Source organism: Rana temporaria, chromosome 13, assembly GCF_905171775.1.
Source record: "Rana temporaria chromosome 13, aRanTem1.1, whole genome shotgun sequence".
In the NCBI taxonomy this organism is placed as follows: domain Eukaryota; kingdom Metazoa; phylum Chordata; class Amphibia; order Anura; family Ranidae; genus Rana; species Rana temporaria.
In genome coordinates, this window is record NC_053501.1 from 49,699,922 (window position 1) to 49,718,094 (window position 18,173).

The window sequence follows — 18,173 nt, forward strand, 5'->3', positions numbered from 1 at the left end:
ATGTCCCTTACATTGGTGATCAGTGAGAAGAATGTCCCTTACATTGGTGATCATTGAGGAGAATGTCCCTTACATTGGTGATCAGTGAGAAGAATGTCCCTTACATTGGTGATCAGTGAGAAGAATGTCCCTTACATTGGTGATCAGTGAGAAGAATGATCCTTACATTGGTGATCAGTGGGAAGAATGTTCCTTACATTGGTGATCAGTGAGAAGAATGTCCCTTACATTGGTGATCATTGAGGAGAATGTCCCTTACATTGGTGATCAGTGGGAAGAATGTTCCTTACATTGGTGATCAGTGAGAAGAATGTCCCTTACATTGGTGATCAGTGGGAAGAATGTTCCTTACATTGGTGATCAGTGAGAAGAATGTCCCTTACATTGGTGATCAGTGGGAAGAATGTCCCTTACATTGGTGATCAGTGGGAAGAATGTCCCTTACATTGGTGATCAGTGGGAAGATTGGTGATCAGTGAGAAGAATGTTCCTTACATTGGTGATCAGTGGGAAGAATGTTCCTTACATTGGTGATCAGTGAGAAGAATGTTCCTTACATTGGTGATCAGTGGGAAGATTGGTGATCAGTGAGAAGAATGTCCCTTACATTGGTGATCAGTGGGAAGAATGTTCCTTACATTGGTGATCAGTGGGAAGAATGTTCCTTACATTGGTGATCAGTGGGAAGAATGTCCCTTACATTGGTGATCAGTGGGAAGAATGTCCCTTACATTGGTGATCAGTGGGAAGATTGGTGATCAGTGAGAAGAATGTCCCTTACATTGGTGATCAGTGGGAAGAATGTTCCTTACATTGGTGATCAGTGAGAAGAATGTTCCTTACATTGGTGATCAGTGAGAAGAATGTTCCTTACATTGGTGATCAGTGAGAAGAATGTTCCTTACATTGGTGATCCGTGGGAAGAATGTCCCTTACATTGGTGATCAGTGGGAAGAATGTCCCTTACATTGGTGATCAGTGGGAAGAATGTCCCTTACATTGGTGATCAGTGAGAAGAATGTCCCTTACATTGGTGATCATTGAGGAGAATGTCCCTTACATTGGTGATCAGTGAGAAGAATGTCCCTTACATTGGTGATCAGTGAGAAGAATGTCCCTTACATTGGTGATCAGTGAGAAGAATGATCCTTACATTGGTGATCAGTGGGAAGAATGTTCCTTACATTGGTGATCAGTGAGAAGAATGTCCCTTACATTGGTGATCATTGAGGAGAATGTCCCTTACATTGGTGATCAGTGGGAAGAATGTTCCTTACATTGGTGATCAGTGAGAAGAATGTCCCTTACATTGGTGATCAGTGGGAAGAATGTTCCTTACATTGGTGATCAGTGAGAAGAATGTCCCTTACATTGGTGATCAGTGGGAAGAATGTCCCTTACATTGGTGATCAGTGGGAAGAATGTCCCTTACATTGGTGATCAGTGGGAAGATTGGTGATCAGTGAGAAGAATGTTCCTTACATTGGTGATCAGTGGGAAGAATGTTCCTTACATTGGTGATCAGTGGGAAGAATGTTCCTTACATTGGTGATCAGTGGGAAGAATGTTCCTTACATTGGTGATCAGTGGGAAGAATGTTCCTTACATTGGTGATCAGTGGGAAGAATGTTCCTTACATTGGTGATCAGTGAGAAGAATGTTCCTTACATTGGTGATCAGTGAGAAGAATGTTCCTTACATTGGTGATCATTGAGAAGAATGTTCCTTACATTGGTGATCAGTGGGAAGAATGTTCCTTACATTGGTGATCAGTGGAAAGAATGTCCCTTACATTGGTGATCAGTGAGAAGAATGTTTCTTACATTGGTGATCAGTGGTAAGAATGTCCCTTACATTGGTGGTCAGTGGCAAGAATTTTTTAATTCCTATAATAAACATTGTGTAGAGAAATTCTTTGAACGCATGCAATGTGGGCAGTGCAATATGTAGGTGGGACTTTGTGTGGATATAGCTTGAACGTGGGCGGGGACACATGGGCGGAGACACAGGGGGCCCCATGATCTCCTTTTGCCCGGGGGCCCCATGAGCTGTCAGTCCGCCCCTGGTCAGTGGGAGGAAAAAAATGCCCTGCATCGGTGGTAGTAAAACGTAGAGTCCCACTAGAAAAGGCAACCTAGGAATGTAGTCCTTAAGTTGACTGTTTACTTTAGTCCTACTACAGATGCAATGTTCCAAAGTCTCCACTTAATACATTTGTATATCATCTGCATATTCTGCTCAACCTCTCACTGTAACCTAGGTGGAGACTTTTAACATAGTGGGGTAGATTCACATAGGAGATACGATATCGTTTCTCCTGATACGCCGTCGTATCTCTGAGTCCGGCCGGTCGTATCTATGCGCCTGATTCATAGAATCAGTTACGCATAGATTTGGCTAAGATCCGACCGACGTAAGTCTCTTACGCCGTCGGATCTTAACTGCATATTTACGCTGGCCGCTAGGGGCGTGTACGCCGATTTACGCCTAGAATATGTAAATCAGCTAGATACGCGAATTCACGAACGTACGCCCGTCCGACACAGTACATTTACGCAGTTTACGTTAGGCTTTTCCCGGCGTAAAGTTACCCCTGCTATATGAGGCGTATCCTATGTTAAGTATGGCCGTCGTTCCCGCGTCTAATTTTGAAAATGTTACGTCGTTTGCGTAAGTCGTCCGTGAATGGGGCTGTACGTCATTTGCGTTCACGTCGAAACCAATGACGTCCTTGCGGCGTACTTTGGAGTAATGCACACTGGGAAATTCCACGGACGGCGCATGCGCCGTTCGGGGAAAAACGTCAATCACGTCAGGTCAAGCCTGATTTACATAACACACGCCCACCTCTTCACATTTTGAATTAGGCGGGCTTACGCCGGCCTTTTTATGCTACGCCACAGCAACTTTCTTTTAAGAATACGGCACTTGCCTGTAAAAGTTGCGGAGGCGTAACGTAAATAGGATATGTTATGCCCACACAAAGAAACGCCATTCTACCTGAATCTACCCCAGTATCTGTAAAAGACTACAAGTAAAAACTCAAGTGCAAGAGCTACATCTTTAGATTGCCACATCCTATATGAGTGTTACATTTTTTCAATGCCGTTACAGTATACTACTTCTATAGAGAATGCCACTGGGATAAGTATTTGCACATTTAATTTTTTAATCTTCTTAGAAGGTGTCAGCTCCATTTTTATTTAATGCTTCCATTGAATAAATCATTTTTTTGGTAACTTGGTGAGCACTGAAACAAATTTCTTTCTCACTTTAAACCCGAAGTAAAGATCACAGCTGGCAGGATACTACTAAAGGCCATGGGTAAGTTTTTATCATTCAACCAGCAGATCAAATGACAAAAAACGGACCCGATTCCCCAATCCACACATTTACTATTGATGTGGGAATCCCTCCCTGCTGTGTTATTGTATTGACAGCAACAGGAGGCTCCCCAATTGTCAGAATACACTGATCAAGCACTGCAGCCTATTGCCTGTGGCGCCAATCGAGTGGATGGACAGAGGAAGAATGACTTCTGTTCAACCACAGTGGCCAAACCTGGATCAAAATTCGGCCAGTCTCTGCTGAACCAGCCAAATTTCAAACCATGTATGGCAGGTCTACAGTGGTTATAGAGGTTAAACATTTTGAACCTTAATGCATTTCTTGCATTAGGGTAAAAAAAATATTTAGGTATTAGTATCTCCCCCCCCCCCCCCCCTTACACTTACCCGAGCCCTCATTCAATCTATTGGCGTGCCTGTCTGCAGCAGCTCCCTCCCCTCACTTTCTGGTCCTGCTGCTGTCAATCAAAGCCACTGATGAGGGGCAGGGCCAAGCCCCGCTGTCTATTTCTATAGACCCAGACAGGCAAACCTGCATGAGTGTCCCCATAAGAAGCAGCTTCCTACAAGGGCACTGTCATTTGCCAAAGAAGAGGAGCCAGAAGCACTGGCAGGGGTCAGAGAAAAGGAAGCTCAGGGCTGCTAGATATAAACCGGTTTTCAATTTTTAAAAAAGGAAAAGAAAAATTGTTTCTCGTTTCTTATCAAAGGCAGCATCTGATGAATATCAGTACCGACCCTATGGAATTTAGTAGTGTGTGGAGACAAACAGGTGGCTGCCTACCTAGTTTAGGCAGCATGACAAATTGCAGAGGACTAAGCTTGAATTGAATTCAATGGCACACTATATTGTATTGAAGTCAAAGGGATGTAGTATGCCATTATCGGCAAAATGCCAATAACCATATTTTTGGCCAAAAATGTTTGGCGGCTGATATATCGGTGCATCCCTAATTCTCAAGATAACCATGGGGAAGAAAGGGGAATTAAATAACCTGAATACCACCTTATTGTTATACCAGTTATAGATATTTTCACATTTAGATGTGGTGCGCATGGGTTACATCTGAGGAACCTCCAGTTTGTCTTTGAAATAAACATCTAAATTATGATAAGGTCCTGTTATTCAGTCAACTGTGCCCCCATAATTTTGATGTCGTCTGACAAATGGGCATTGTCAGTATATTTGATTCTTTTTGGAAGAAAAAAAGACTTATGGGCAAGTCATGGACTTTTTAGGCACTATAGTCTGGTAAGGATATAGTCAAAAAAGTTTTTTTTTTTTTTTTTTCTTAAAAAATAGTTATTATAAATGTTATACATATAAAAAACCCAGTTTCATGGGAACTGTACAGAATCACAAACTTAACAGCATTGTATTAAACCTTCAAGACCAGCAGGAAAAAAATATATATATATATATATATATATATATATAGATATAAATAATTGAAAATATCTTTGAGAGGTATAGGCCACCTCCAACCATTTATACATTAGATGGATCCTGAGAGGAATTGAGGAACAGCACACTTGATGTCTGTAAGTTGGTACACACAACGCTGTGGCTTGACATGTTTCGCGCCGAGTTTAGCGCTTCTTCATAAAGCCTCTATTTTAAGTTTGCTACAATAACAAAGAAAATACATAAGTAATAGTACAAAAATTCATAATTTTTCAGTCATATTTATACAAAAAACATTGTGGCCCAGATTCACAACCGAGATACGCCGGCGTATCTCCAGATACGCCGTCGTATCTCTGCGCCTGATTCTTAGAACCAGTTATGCATAGATATCCATTAGATCCGACAGGCGTAAGTCTCTTACGCCGGCGGATCTTAACTGCATTTTTTTTTGACCGCTAGGTGGCGCTTCCATCGAATTCCGCGTCGAGTATGCAAATTAGCTAGATACGCAAATTCCCGAACGTACGTGCGGCCGACGCAGTAAAGTTACAACGTTTACGTTAGGCTTTTCCCGCCGTAAAGTTGCCCCTGCTATATGAGGCGCAGCCAATGTTAAGTATTGCCGTCGTTCCCGCGTGGAAATTTGAAAAAGTTACGTCGTTTGCGTAAGTCGTCCGTGAATGGGGCTGGACGTCATTTACGTTCACGTCAAAACCAATGACGTCCTTGCGGCGTACTTTGGAGCAATGCACACTGGGAAATTCCATGGACGGCGCATGCGCCGTTCCAAAAAAACGTCAATCATGTCAGGTCACAGTAGTTTTGCATAAAACACGCCCCCCTGATCCAAATTTGAATTAGGCGGGCTTACGCCGGCTGATTTACTCTACGCCGTCGCAACTTACGAAGCAAGTGCTTTGAGAATACAGCACTTGCCCGTGTAAGTTGCGGAGGCGTAACGTAAATCAGATACGTTACGCCCGCACAATTTTACGCGGCTCTACGTGACTCTGCCCCTGTATGTGCAGGTAGACAACACAAACACACACACACATGAGGCCAGAGATCAACCAAGGGGGGAATAGCCCGGAAGAACACCAGGGCTATTCCCCCCTTGGTTGATCTCTGGCCTCATGTGTGTGTTTGTGTTGTCTACCTGCACATACAATGTTTTTTGTATAAATATGACTGAATAAATAATGAATTTTTGTACTATTACTTATGTATTTTCTTTGTTATTGTAGCAAACTTAAAATAGAGGCTTTTTGACTATATCCTTACCAGACTATAGTGCCTAAAAAGTCCATGACTTGCCCATAAGTCTTTTTTTCTTCCAAATGTAATTAGGACGTGACACATTTATTATGATTCATGTATCCACATGTCCACTATGTGTGAAGATACATTCTATTCCTATTTAAAATATTTGATTCTTTAGTTGCTGCTTGGTTTTCAGACTCCCTTAGTGGTTGATATTCATTACACAATCAAAGAGAAACCAAGATTTGCACATTATCAAAATGGTGCAATCGCAGTACTGTCGGAGCAGTCACTGAAGTTACTTGGTTACACAGGAAATGCAACAAAACAATGTTCTCTTCAGGGGATTCAGATTGCTTGACATTAACAATTTTTGCATAGATAGATTTATGCTGCGTGAATGCACTGACCAGTACTCTACCTGGCCCTCTGTGCCTTTTCTCCATCCAGATGTAGCAATTGTTTTGAGCCACGCCAGTCTGCGAGTCAAGGAAGGGAAGGCGGACACTGCGTTCAGCACATAGTCTGGCGTTGTAGTTGCGGCAATGCTGAATCGCTTCTTTGTAGAACTGATCTCCAAGTCTGCAAGAGAGAGGAATGCTCAATAATCACATCAGAGCTATAGAAAGGAAACTCACAGAGTGGATAGATAACTATAAATTCCGAAATAAAAAGATTTAGCAATCAAATTCTAAATACTATCTAAATACAATGTAGAGGGGAAAAAAAATTACATCGCTATCATTACAGATATTGGTCTTAGAAAATACAATATTATATGTTCTTGCACCAGCCTCATAGGGACATTGTTGGTTCCATGTTGTTAAATTGGAACTCCAGGCAAACACCTACAGTGTATACACACATGGTACACATGGTATACATACTAAATATTTTGCTTGCTTTACCTTCCAACGGATTTGTAATTTTGTTCAAAACAACTAGTTCACACACCGCTACCACACAGGTGACACACTTTATTTTTGGTTTAGCAATGCAGATTCCTATGCCAGCTCTATGCCACTAGCCTATGCAATGGACAACGAATCCACATCTTTATCTTTGCCTAATCAGTAGGGAGAAGAGTCAGGGAGCAGTAAAGTGAGAAATGTCTACATCACAAGATTGGTGAACAAAATGACACATCTGTTTCCATGTACCCCAGTTAGCGTTGAACGATTCTGGCTAAAATGAGAATCTCTATTTTTTTTGCTTAGAATAAATATCACGATTCTCTCATGATTCTCATGGCAGAACATCATCTTTCACATTATACACAAAAGTTTACTGTTACGTTTTTTTTTTTAATTCATTAAAGTATATTTTTGTAAGCAACAAGTGTCAGAAAAAGGCTTAGTCTTTAACAGCTTCCATACCAGGCCATATTAAAATGACGCAGACAGGGATCCTCCCTCCCTCCAGGTGGACGTCATATGGCGTCCTTTATTCCCAGGCCTCTAGGGGGCACGTGCCCGCGGCACCACTCGTGACCCGACGCGCGTGCCCAGCGGCCACAATGTCCACCGGGCACCCGCGATTGCCCTCCCCCAACAGTTAGAATCACACATTAGGGAACATATTAACCCCTTCCCTGCCAGTCACATTTACACAGTAAGCAGTGCATTTATATAGCACTAATCGCTGTATAAATGTGAATGGTCCCAAAAACGTGTCAAAAGTGTCCGATATGTCCACCGCAATGTCACGGTCACAATAAAAATCGCATGAATAAGTCACGTGACGAGTGACGCAACACGTGGGGGAGGATCCTACAGTGACGGGACCGTCGGATGTCGGATCCGAGTGAGGAGACCATCGAACTGAGTGGCAAAGCCTACATTTATACGAGGATTCGTGAGTGTACACATCACAGATGTAGTCTCTGTCCGCAACCCAAACCTTACAATATTGCGCTATTAGGTTTCTTTTCTCCTTTCTTGCATGTGATGGTGGATATCTCTGAGCGTTCCTGGTGTCTGTTTTCCATCTAACATATGGCATAACTGGAGCGCTGTGAGTGTTGTATTAACCAGTGGGGAGGCATTGTGGATCATTTCATTCATTACCAGGACTTCCTATTTCATTTATCCATTGTGTGCTTCTTTTTTTTATATATTTTTTTTATATTTGTTTGTGTATTTATCAATTATTTGCATATTTGCTGTATGCCAACATTATAACATTGATATGTTTTATTGTTTTGTTTTTGTTTGATCAAAACCATCAACATGAGGTCTTATTCCTGACCTTTTGTTACCTTTAGCATAGTATACATATCAGAAACTCCTGAAGAAGCTCAAACGAGCAAAACATGTTGAGCGGTGGTATCGTTACATATGCCCTCTAAATGAAACATATAAACTCATGACATGAATGCTGTATTCCCTCATGTTTTTTAATCTTGTATTAAATTATTAAATGTTGTGTTTTTTCCAAATACGTTGTTTCACTTTAATGTTTTGAACACTTTAAAAGTCCCAGGGTTTGTAACCCCTTCTCCCCCCCCCCCCCCCCCTTTTCGTAAATTCTTGTAAAATTTGTGATGTGGTGTTACATCTGAGGTTCTCGCCTTATTTTTCATTATCAATGGAACGGATAGCCATCTGTTAGCAAAAGGTTCTTAAAGCGGAGGTTCACCCTAAAAAACTACTATGTACCATCCAAACCAGCATACTAGCGTCAGCTACAGTATGCCCTTTTTTTTTTTTTTGCGCTGTACTTACTGTTTAATCCGTCACTTTCGTTTCAGACTCCCGCGGGGAGTAGGCGTTCCTATGAAGAGGGGAACATGATTGACGTCCGGCTATGGCGCGTCACGCGTTTCCGAAAATAGTAGTAGGACTCGGCTCTTCACGGCGCCTGCGCACAGACTAGGAGCTGACTGCGCAGGCCTCGTATATATCCGATTTCTATTTCGGCTATTTTCGGAACGCGTGACGCGCCATAGCCGGACGTCAATTGATTGATTGATTTTTGAGCTTAGTTAGGCGCCAAATGCCCACTGTGAAGTGAGCGTCTAAGCGCCGCTGGTGAGATGTTACTTTGAATCAATCTGTGGTGAGGAAGAAAGAGAAAAGAGAAGAGAGGGTGGTGAAAGGAAAGGGTATCCAGCCCTTAGGGGAGCAAGAGGAAAGAGCCGTGAAGTTTATGAGAGAAAAATAGAAAAGAAAAAAGGAACAGTGGGCATACTAGAGGAGGGGTAGAAGACATCGTTATTAGAGAGGCAAGTGGCCCCTTCAATGAGGGGGCGGACTGTGAGAGGGAAAAGAAAATAAATAAATGTATCCATAAGCCTGGACGAACAGCTCCGTCTTCAGTTTTTTTCTGAAGAGGAGCAGGTTAGGTGTCATCTTGAGTTCCAAGGAGAGGGCATTCCACAGCATGGCACCCCTACTCTGGAGTCGTTTGCCTCCCATGGAAGAAAGTTTAGATGGAATAACTGTGGCTAAATGTTGGGTCTTGGATCTTAAGGGGCGCGAGGGTTCATAGTGCACCGCCAAGCTGTGTAAATACTTGGGACCCTGTCCCCAGTATGCACGAAAGAAGATACAGAGCGTTTTAAAGATCACTCTCTGCTCAATAGGGAGCCAATGAAGTGATCTCCTGGCCAGGCTAATATGGTCTTGTCTCGCTAGACCGAGTACAAAGCGAGCAGTGTGGTTCTGAACCACCTGGAGCTTATGGGCCAATTTTTGCGGGGCACCCAGTAGGAATACGTTTGCCCCGTCTAACCGGGAATGGATAAAAGCCTGGGCAAGTAGTGATCTGTTATTTTGCGTGAATAGATGTTTTACTTTTCTGAGGAGCCTTAGATGGTAATTGGCATTCTGCAGGATGTTTCTAAAGTGGGGCACAAACGAGAGGGCGTCATCAATTATGACTCCTAGGTTTTTTACCAGAATCGTGTTCCCTTCTTCATAGGAACGCCTATTTCCCCACCGGAGTCTGAAACGAAAGTGGACGATTAAACGGTAAGTACAGCGCAAAAAAAAAGGCATACTGTAGCGTACGCTAGTATGCTGGTTTTGGATGGTAGATAAAGAAACATTTTTTTTTAGTGTGAACCCCCGCTTTAAAGTGGATGTAAAAAAAAAATGTTTAAATAACAAACAGGTCATACTTTTTTTTTGTGGTTGAACTGGATGGACTTGTGTCTTTTTTTTCAACCTGACTAACTATACTTACCTCCGCTGTGCAGCTCGTTTTGCACAGAGTGGCCCCGATCCTCATCTTCTGGGGTCCCTTGGCGTCTGTCTCGGCTCCGCCCGCTTCTTGTAACCCCCCTGGGAAGCGCTCTCCCAAGGGGGTTACCTTGCAGCCGCATTCCCGAGTCCTGAATTTGGCGTCCATAGCCGCCAACTACAGGACTCGGCCCCGCCCCCGGCCCTTGCTTCATTGGAGTTGATTGACAGCAGTGCGAGCCAATGGCTGTGCTGCGATCAATCTATCCAATGAAGAGCCGAGAAGACCGGGCCGAGATCAAGCGCGTTCTCGATGCGGGACTTTCGAGGGCTCAGGTAAGTAAACCGGGGGACTGTGGGGCCGGGAAACATCAGATGTTTTTCACCTTAATGCATAGGATGCATTAAGGTGAAAAAACATGAACCTTTACAACCCCTTTTAAGTATGGGGTTATTTAAGCATTAGGGTGGGTTCACACTGCCTTGCTGCACTTTGGCTAAAGCGCAGCCAACCAATGGTTTTGTATTTCAAACAGCAGTCACTGTAGATTTTTATAATTTATAAAGAATAGGGCTTCTTAAAATGGGAGTAAACTCCCATATGTGAATTTTACCTATAATAAGGCTTACATATAGGTACTGTAAATATCTTAAACTCACACCGTTTAAGAGATATTTACTGTACATGCAGCCGGTCACACCACCGGCGCATGTCCTCTAAGTCCTGTGCCATAAATGCTGGCTACAGCATGCATGTGCGGAAGTGACGTCATTGCTGCTTCAGCCACTCACACAGATGGAGTCCACAAACCCGGAAGAAAGATGGGTAAAGATGGAAACCTTGAATTAAGGGCATTAAAGTGGGGGTTCACTTAAAAATAAACTTTTAACATTGCATTTATGGGATTAATGACAATTAGAATCGGCTGTTTTTTTAAAAAAAAATACGTCCGTACATACCGTTTCCTATATGTGTTCTCACCGCCGCTTCCGGGTACGATGGTCGGGGCTGGGCGTTCCTAATTGATTGACAGGCATCCGACCGACGCATACATCGCGTCATGAGATGCCGAAAGAAGCCGAACATCGGTGCGGCTCTATACAGCGCCTGCGCACCGACGTTCGGCTTCTTTCGGCATCTCGTGACGCGATGTATGCGTCGGTCGGATGCCTGTCAATCAATTAGGAACGCCCAGCCCCGACCATCATACCCGGAAGCGGCGGTGAGAACACATATAGGAAACGGTATGTACGGACGTATTTTTTAAAAAAAAAACAGCCGATTCTAATTGTCATTAATCTCATAAATGCAATGTTAAAAGTTTATTTTTAGGTGAACCTCCACTTTAAGTTTCACATAATGTGCGATGCAAACTAGCACATTATAACGTTGCCTTGCAGAAAAGTCATTTTCTGCATGTGTGACGTACTCTGCACTAAGATACAGGTCAAGTTTTAGGCGTCTTCTGCAACAAAAATATAATTTTTTGTGAGTTACTCCCTATAAGTTAATCACATCTAAAAGGGATGAAGACAATGCAACTTTTCTCATCAGAGCACTCCAAGTACACCAACCGATTAAAACGGTGTATAAAAGGAATATTTTAGTATACACTCAAAATGTAGGATGCGGCACTCTGAATACACAACAAAACAATTCCCCTAAATAGGTGCGCTTCCACAATTGCATCAATGAGTGTTATCCACATATACCTTAAAGAGCTAGTGCTTAGGCAAACAAATAAATAAACCACAATATTACCGTACACATAGATAAGTGAAAGATTTCTATAAAAATGCTTGTGCAAACCAAAACATGAATAAAAAAAATTATACCACAATACATAATACAATAGGTGAAAAAGTATTTCCAACATATTAATGAGGGGGAAGGTGTGTAAAAGGAACTGAAGCCGTTCCAGCCAGCAGCCCCACACTCCCCGTCCACTCAACAGCAGTAAGAAAAGGGCAACAGATCAAGCCCACAACACCTTCAACTGCAACTCAGCTGTCAAATTGGGAAGGAGATGTCCGAGGTGGGTGGGCAGGGACAGCAGGCAGAGAGGGGGTGCTGGTTCCCGGGCAAATGTAAGCATTGTAAGAGCAATGCCCACAGTTACGATTGCAAGCGATATATCTCTAATTACAGGCAAGCCCGACCCTTTAGTCCGAGGACTCTATTTTCTAGTCACCATGACAACCTGACCCCTGAGGTTTGTCGAGGCCTGAACTAAAGTACATTCGTGGCTGACATAGTGTAAAAGCACCAGGATGAATTGATTTATTGCACAACAGGAGAGGTAAGCAAAAAACTGACTTAAAAGGCCTGACTAAACGTAACCACCAGAGGAAAAAACATATATATACTGCAACTCACTGGACTATATTAAATTGTCATTTTATTAGTTTATCAAATCAGAAATAACCAAATGCAAACTTGTATAATTAAAATGGTACCAAAACCACAACATGCACACCTAAAAACATGCATCCACCTCTCTCTAATTAGAACTATATACCATGTTATACTCTTATGATTAATATGTAAAATTACTTAACACACACATTATATATATATATATATATATATATATATATATATATATATATAAAATGTAAATGGTGTAGGGGCTGGTGATCCCAGGTACGAGTAATGAATGGGACTAAAAATTAAAATGGATGTAAATGCTCCATACACCCAGTGAAGTGAATAGCCTCAGATGAGACACAGGAGAGAACCCAATCTCCCTACATAGGCTTTACATGTATCTCCGCTGTCTTCACATTTATTTACTGTTTAGAAAGTTCAGATCATGTTAGGAAATGTTCTCTTCCTGTTTAATACAGAGTGTGATGTCTGGGCATGCAGCCAAGATAGCTAAAATTGCTGATTGAAGAAAATGCACACCTCCCCTCCACATAGGCAGAGACTCTATTAGGTGTTTTGTAACAGGGCCAGCTGCTTGCTAATCTATTAATAGCAACTTTCCCGGACAGAAATTTCAGGCTGCTTTTATCTGATGTGTCCGAGATTTTGTCAGGAGTTATTCGGCTGAATTGGGTTTACATCCACTTTAATTACAGGTAAGTTCTTATATGCATGTAGATCCCAGTCCATAGCTCCCATCCAAAAATAGTATCCTCATCAAACAGAACAGTAAATAGTCCATATATTTTAAGGTAAACGGTGAGTGAAAAACAGATCCTTGGTTAATTTCTAGTAGTAAAACCACCTTATGAGGATCAGGGGGTAATGTGGTCCAGAGGAAAGTGAATGTTCACTGACTTTGGTTTCTCAGGCACTTGGCCACATCTTGCGTTGAATCATTCAGATGTGTGAACATAGCTATCCCCTCCCTCATACACCAGTAAATGTTAAAAGGATCAAACTGTCATGGAGTATTCCATTGGGTGCATTCACACATACGTATAATACTTATCCATCCAGGTGTCTGTGGGATCATGAGCCCATGGTTGCCATAAGGGGAGACCCCTTCTTGGGTGTAAATGTCCCAGACCAAAATGGATCACCAGAGCCCAAAACGGAGAGAGGGTAGAAGCTTGATAAGCCTGACCAGTTCCGCCAGACACAGGCCGGGTGCTTCATAGGCAAAAAATGGAACAGGGGAGGTACATACACAGCAAGTATACAGAAACGCAGAGTGCCGATGTGTCCGGTAGTCCATGGGAGTGGAGCATTATACATCCACACTATTTTTTGATTAGTATGAATTACTGACTATATGAGCACTTTTATCTATTTTTCCAGTATTAATTTCTGGGAAATACTTTTTCACTTATTTGTATGATATATTGTGGTATCATTTTTTATTTATTTATCTTTTGATTTGCACAAGCACCGTTTTAGGAATTCTTTACGTAACTATCTGCATGAGAATATTGTGGTTCATTTATTTGTTTGACTAAGCACTGTTTTTTTTTTTTTTTTTTTTCAACAAAAGGTGGAGTTACTCTTTAAGGGCCAGTTCACACCAGACGCAGTTCCGTGTGCTTTTTTTTCTGCACAAAATGCATGCACAGTGTTTTCCATGTATTCCAATGGCTCTAGTTCACACCATTCAGTCAGTTTCCGGTCAGTTTCTGCACTGGAAACTGACTGAATAGTGTGAACTAGAGCCAACTAGAGCCATTGGAATACAGAGAAAACACCGTGAATGCATTTTAAGTGAAAAAAAAATGCACACAAAACTGTACGGAACTGCATCTGGTGTGAACTGGCACTAATTAATTTAATGCACTTATCATAGCTAGCCTTATATAATTGAGCATTTCTGTGGGCTGTCCATAATCTGATGGAGACATTTTTTGAGAAGAATATCAAAATGATCATAAGTGAACTAACAACAGGAACACATTGCGTGATCATTTTAGCAGGCTTTGTGCTTTTCGTGGTAGCTTATATATTTTTAGACTGCAATCGCCCAGTGTACCAGACAATCAAGTGTACTGAAAAAATCCTTTAAAAACCCATTACCTGCAGAAAGATTATCTGTTGACAGTGATTGTTTCAGTGAGAAATATTGTTTGTGTTCACTGAATCTTTTTGAATACACCAATTTTCTTCCCCCAAAAGTGTGTGGCAAGCAAAAGAATATATATTTTCTGTATTTATATGTTACCATGGACTGGGAAAATTTACACACGCAACACTACACATTTGCTATTGTAAAGCACCATGTAGTAAAAGGGTTAATAACAGAATAATAGTGTGTCACCCACAGAGGGAAGGCAGCAGCACACCTTTCCATTCTGGCTGTCAGACTCTCAGGCGGTGACTGCAGTGCTTTATTGAAAAGATAATTTGGCTCATAAATTTTCCTCATCGCTCCTACCGATAGCAAATGATCCACAGAAGGACCCTGCTGCCCAAAAGATAATTACTTCCGCAGCAAGAACCCAGGCACCTGGCAGAGCCTATAATATGAAGCACAAACAGGGTTCTGGTGACCACGTACCAGGTGTACCACAACTATGCACTGCCTTCATATGACACAAGAGTTAAACGATGAGCTTACAAGAATGCAGATATTGTAAGTAATGTATAAAAAGCATTTGTCACTGCTGGTGGCGGGTGACATGAGAATCTGCACAAAGAGAGCAGACAGACACGTATTAAAACTGCTATAAAGCAGACTAGTCTGTAGGCACACAAGTAAAAAAAAAAAAAAAACATAAGCCTCCAGTTTAATAAGTTGTGGCGCCATGACTGTGAATTGTGCATGATAAATTTACAGATGGGTAAAGACCTGTCACGTTTATAAACCATACACTTTAAAACTAACAAATCTAGTTAGAGGGTTTCCAAAGGAGCCTCTGTTTGTAATTGTAGACAAGCACAATCTGAATATTATGATTTGTTTAAGTCGTGTTTAGATTGGTATGATGAGTGCTTGGAAAGGGTGTAAGGGCACTTTCACGCTAGTAGATGGAGGGTACTAAAAAAGAGGCAGCTGAGCCGTGGTTTTATGCCCGACTCCCACCCCCAGGTGCCCTTCGAAATTCCAACATTACAGCCTGACCAGGCTGTACATCTGCTGCGCCGCTGCATTTTTAACTCAGTCTGCAGAGATGGGCTTGCATTGTGGCATGGCCCCGCCGTGGAAGATTATCATTCAGCATAAAAAAAAATAAAAAACAAAAAAACACAACAAAACAGGCATCAGGAGGCACTTCCTGAATGCCTGCCAGATGCTGCTCTACCGTCTTCTGAAAAGCAATCCACTTTTCAGAGGGCAATACGGTTACCAGCTGTCTGAAAGTGCATTCATTGAGGCAGGCCAACGATAACTTCAACAGCACAGGCGATTCTCTTTGGTCAGGAGTTCTTGTGGGATCAGTGCATACAGCAATCCGCCATTAGAAACTCATTCAGCAGCACCTAGCAAGATCCGGGAATGGAACCAAGCGACTACAGTTCTGCTTTAACCACTTCAGCCCCGGACCATTTTGCTGGTCAAAGACCAGGCCACTTTTTGCGATTCGGCACTGCGTCGCTTTAAAGGAAAATCGCGTGGTCGTGCGACGTGGCTCCCAAAATTTACGTCCTTTTTTTCCCACAAATAGAGCTTTCTTTTGGTGGTATTTGATCACCTCTGTGGTTTTTATTGTTTACGCTATAAACAAAAATAGAGCGACAATTTAGAAAAAAAAAATCAATATTTTTTACTTTTTGCTATAATAAATATCACCCAAAGATATATAAAATACGTTTTCCTCAGTTTAGGCCGATACGTATTCTTCTTCTACATATTTTTGGTAAAAAAAAAAAAAAAAAATCAGGGATAGTTTTATGGCATTTTTATTTAAAAAAATTTTTTTACTAGTAACGGAGGCGATCAGCGATTTTTATTGTGACTGCGACATTATGGCGGACACATCCGACACTTTTGACACATTTTTGGGACCATTGTTATTTTTACAGCGATCAGTGCTATAAAAATGCACTGATTACTGTGAAAATTACACTGGAAGTGAAGGGGTTAACCACTAGGTGGCGCTGTAGGGGTTAAGTGTGCCCTAGTGAGTGATTCTTACTGTAGGGGGGATGGGCTACATGTGACAAGATAGTGATCACCGATTCAGATTACAGGAAGCGGTGATCACCGTCATTGTCACTAGGCAGAGCGGGGAGATGCTTGTTTACATGAGCAACTCCAAGTTCTTCCTCGCCGTGAGACGATTGCGGGTATCCCCGCAGCGATAGAGTCCGCGGGATCCGCGGTCGAGCTCACGGCAGCCGCGTGCGTGTCCACAATGCTGTGATCTTAAAGGGGACGTGTATATACGTCCTTCTGCCTGTCCGTGGCATGCTGCCAATGTATATAGTGGTGCGCTAGTCGGCAAGCGGTTAAAGAGAAACGTCACTTTAGTTGAGAAAAAATAACATTCCCCCTGGGTGATCTATGTATATTGCAAGGCTTTTAACAAACTTTGTTGCAGATTCCTACCTTTTGTTATTCTTAAAAAATAGGCGTCTTGTTTGTGTGCAAATTTGATATGAATGGGAGAGATTAAAGGGGTTGTAAAGGAAAAAAATGTTTTTCATAATAAGCATCCTTTACCTGCAGGCATTCCTCTTTTCACTTCCTCATTGTTTGTTTTTGCTCAGAAGTTGCTCTATTTCTGTTCTGTTCTGTTTACTTCCTGCTTGTCTGATTTTACTGACCACCGTGAAGGGAGGCTTTACTGCAGTGATCAGTAACATGCTCACCCCCTCCTGGGATCTATATCTGTGTGGCAGGACGCTCTCTACGTGTTAGAGACCTCAAGGAGGTGTGAATTACTGGGCGTGCCGCAATGCATACTGGGAAATGTAGTTCTTACATGAACAAGCGATGCAAACCAGGAAGTGAGCGAGAGAACAGAAACTAGAACGCCGGAGGTGATATAGATGAAGGAATGTATTAGGTATTTACTGTTTTTTAACAGAATCATTACACTATTCTGTCTGTCTACATTGCAGACATTAATTTTAGGCAGAACATTTTTTTCCTTTACAACTCCTTTAATCAGCTGCAGTATTTGAAGGGTCCTAATGAGGAAAGTGGCAGTGTTTGCATCCCTGTAGACATGATCTCCCTTTGGGAACATTTCATTTGCAGAGGATGCCGAAAATTTTATTTGCATCTTAGTGAAAACTTCTGGCAAAATCGGTGAGCCCCCTCCCACCACCCTCCGGTGCTTCTGCCAACTCACCGCTGCAACCGGTAAATCGGAGAACAGATCAGCCGGCCCCGGATGCTGATCATAGAGATTTGCGGCGGACCAGATGGTCGCCGGAGTCTCTATGATTGTCGGAGGCTGGGCATGGTGTTATGACGTTGCGCCCGGGCCTCTGCATTCAAAAAAAGCGGTGCTGCCTCGGCTGGGAAGCGGTGATCGTTTTTTATTTTAGGCTTTCCAGCCTAGTGGTGAGATGTAGGGTCTTATTGACCCCATATCTCACTGTAAAGAGGT

At 42.3% G+C, this 18,173-nt stretch overlaps 1 protein-coding gene across 6 annotated transcripts in view; it reads right to left on the reverse strand.

Moving 5' to 3' along the window:
- DPF3 (double PHD fingers 3) overlaps window positions 1–18,173 on the reverse strand; it is a 354,464-nt gene that overhangs the window by 238,039 nt on the left and 98,252 nt on the right. For all 6 annotated transcript variants that reach the window (XM_040333669.1, XM_040333670.1, XM_040333675.1 and 3 more), the window contains exon 2: window positions 6,437–6,597. In XM_040333669.1, the coding sequence (XP_040189603.1) occupies window positions 6,437–6,597 (161 nt within the window). The remainder of the gene's footprint in view (window positions 1–6,436; window positions 6,598–18,173) is intronic.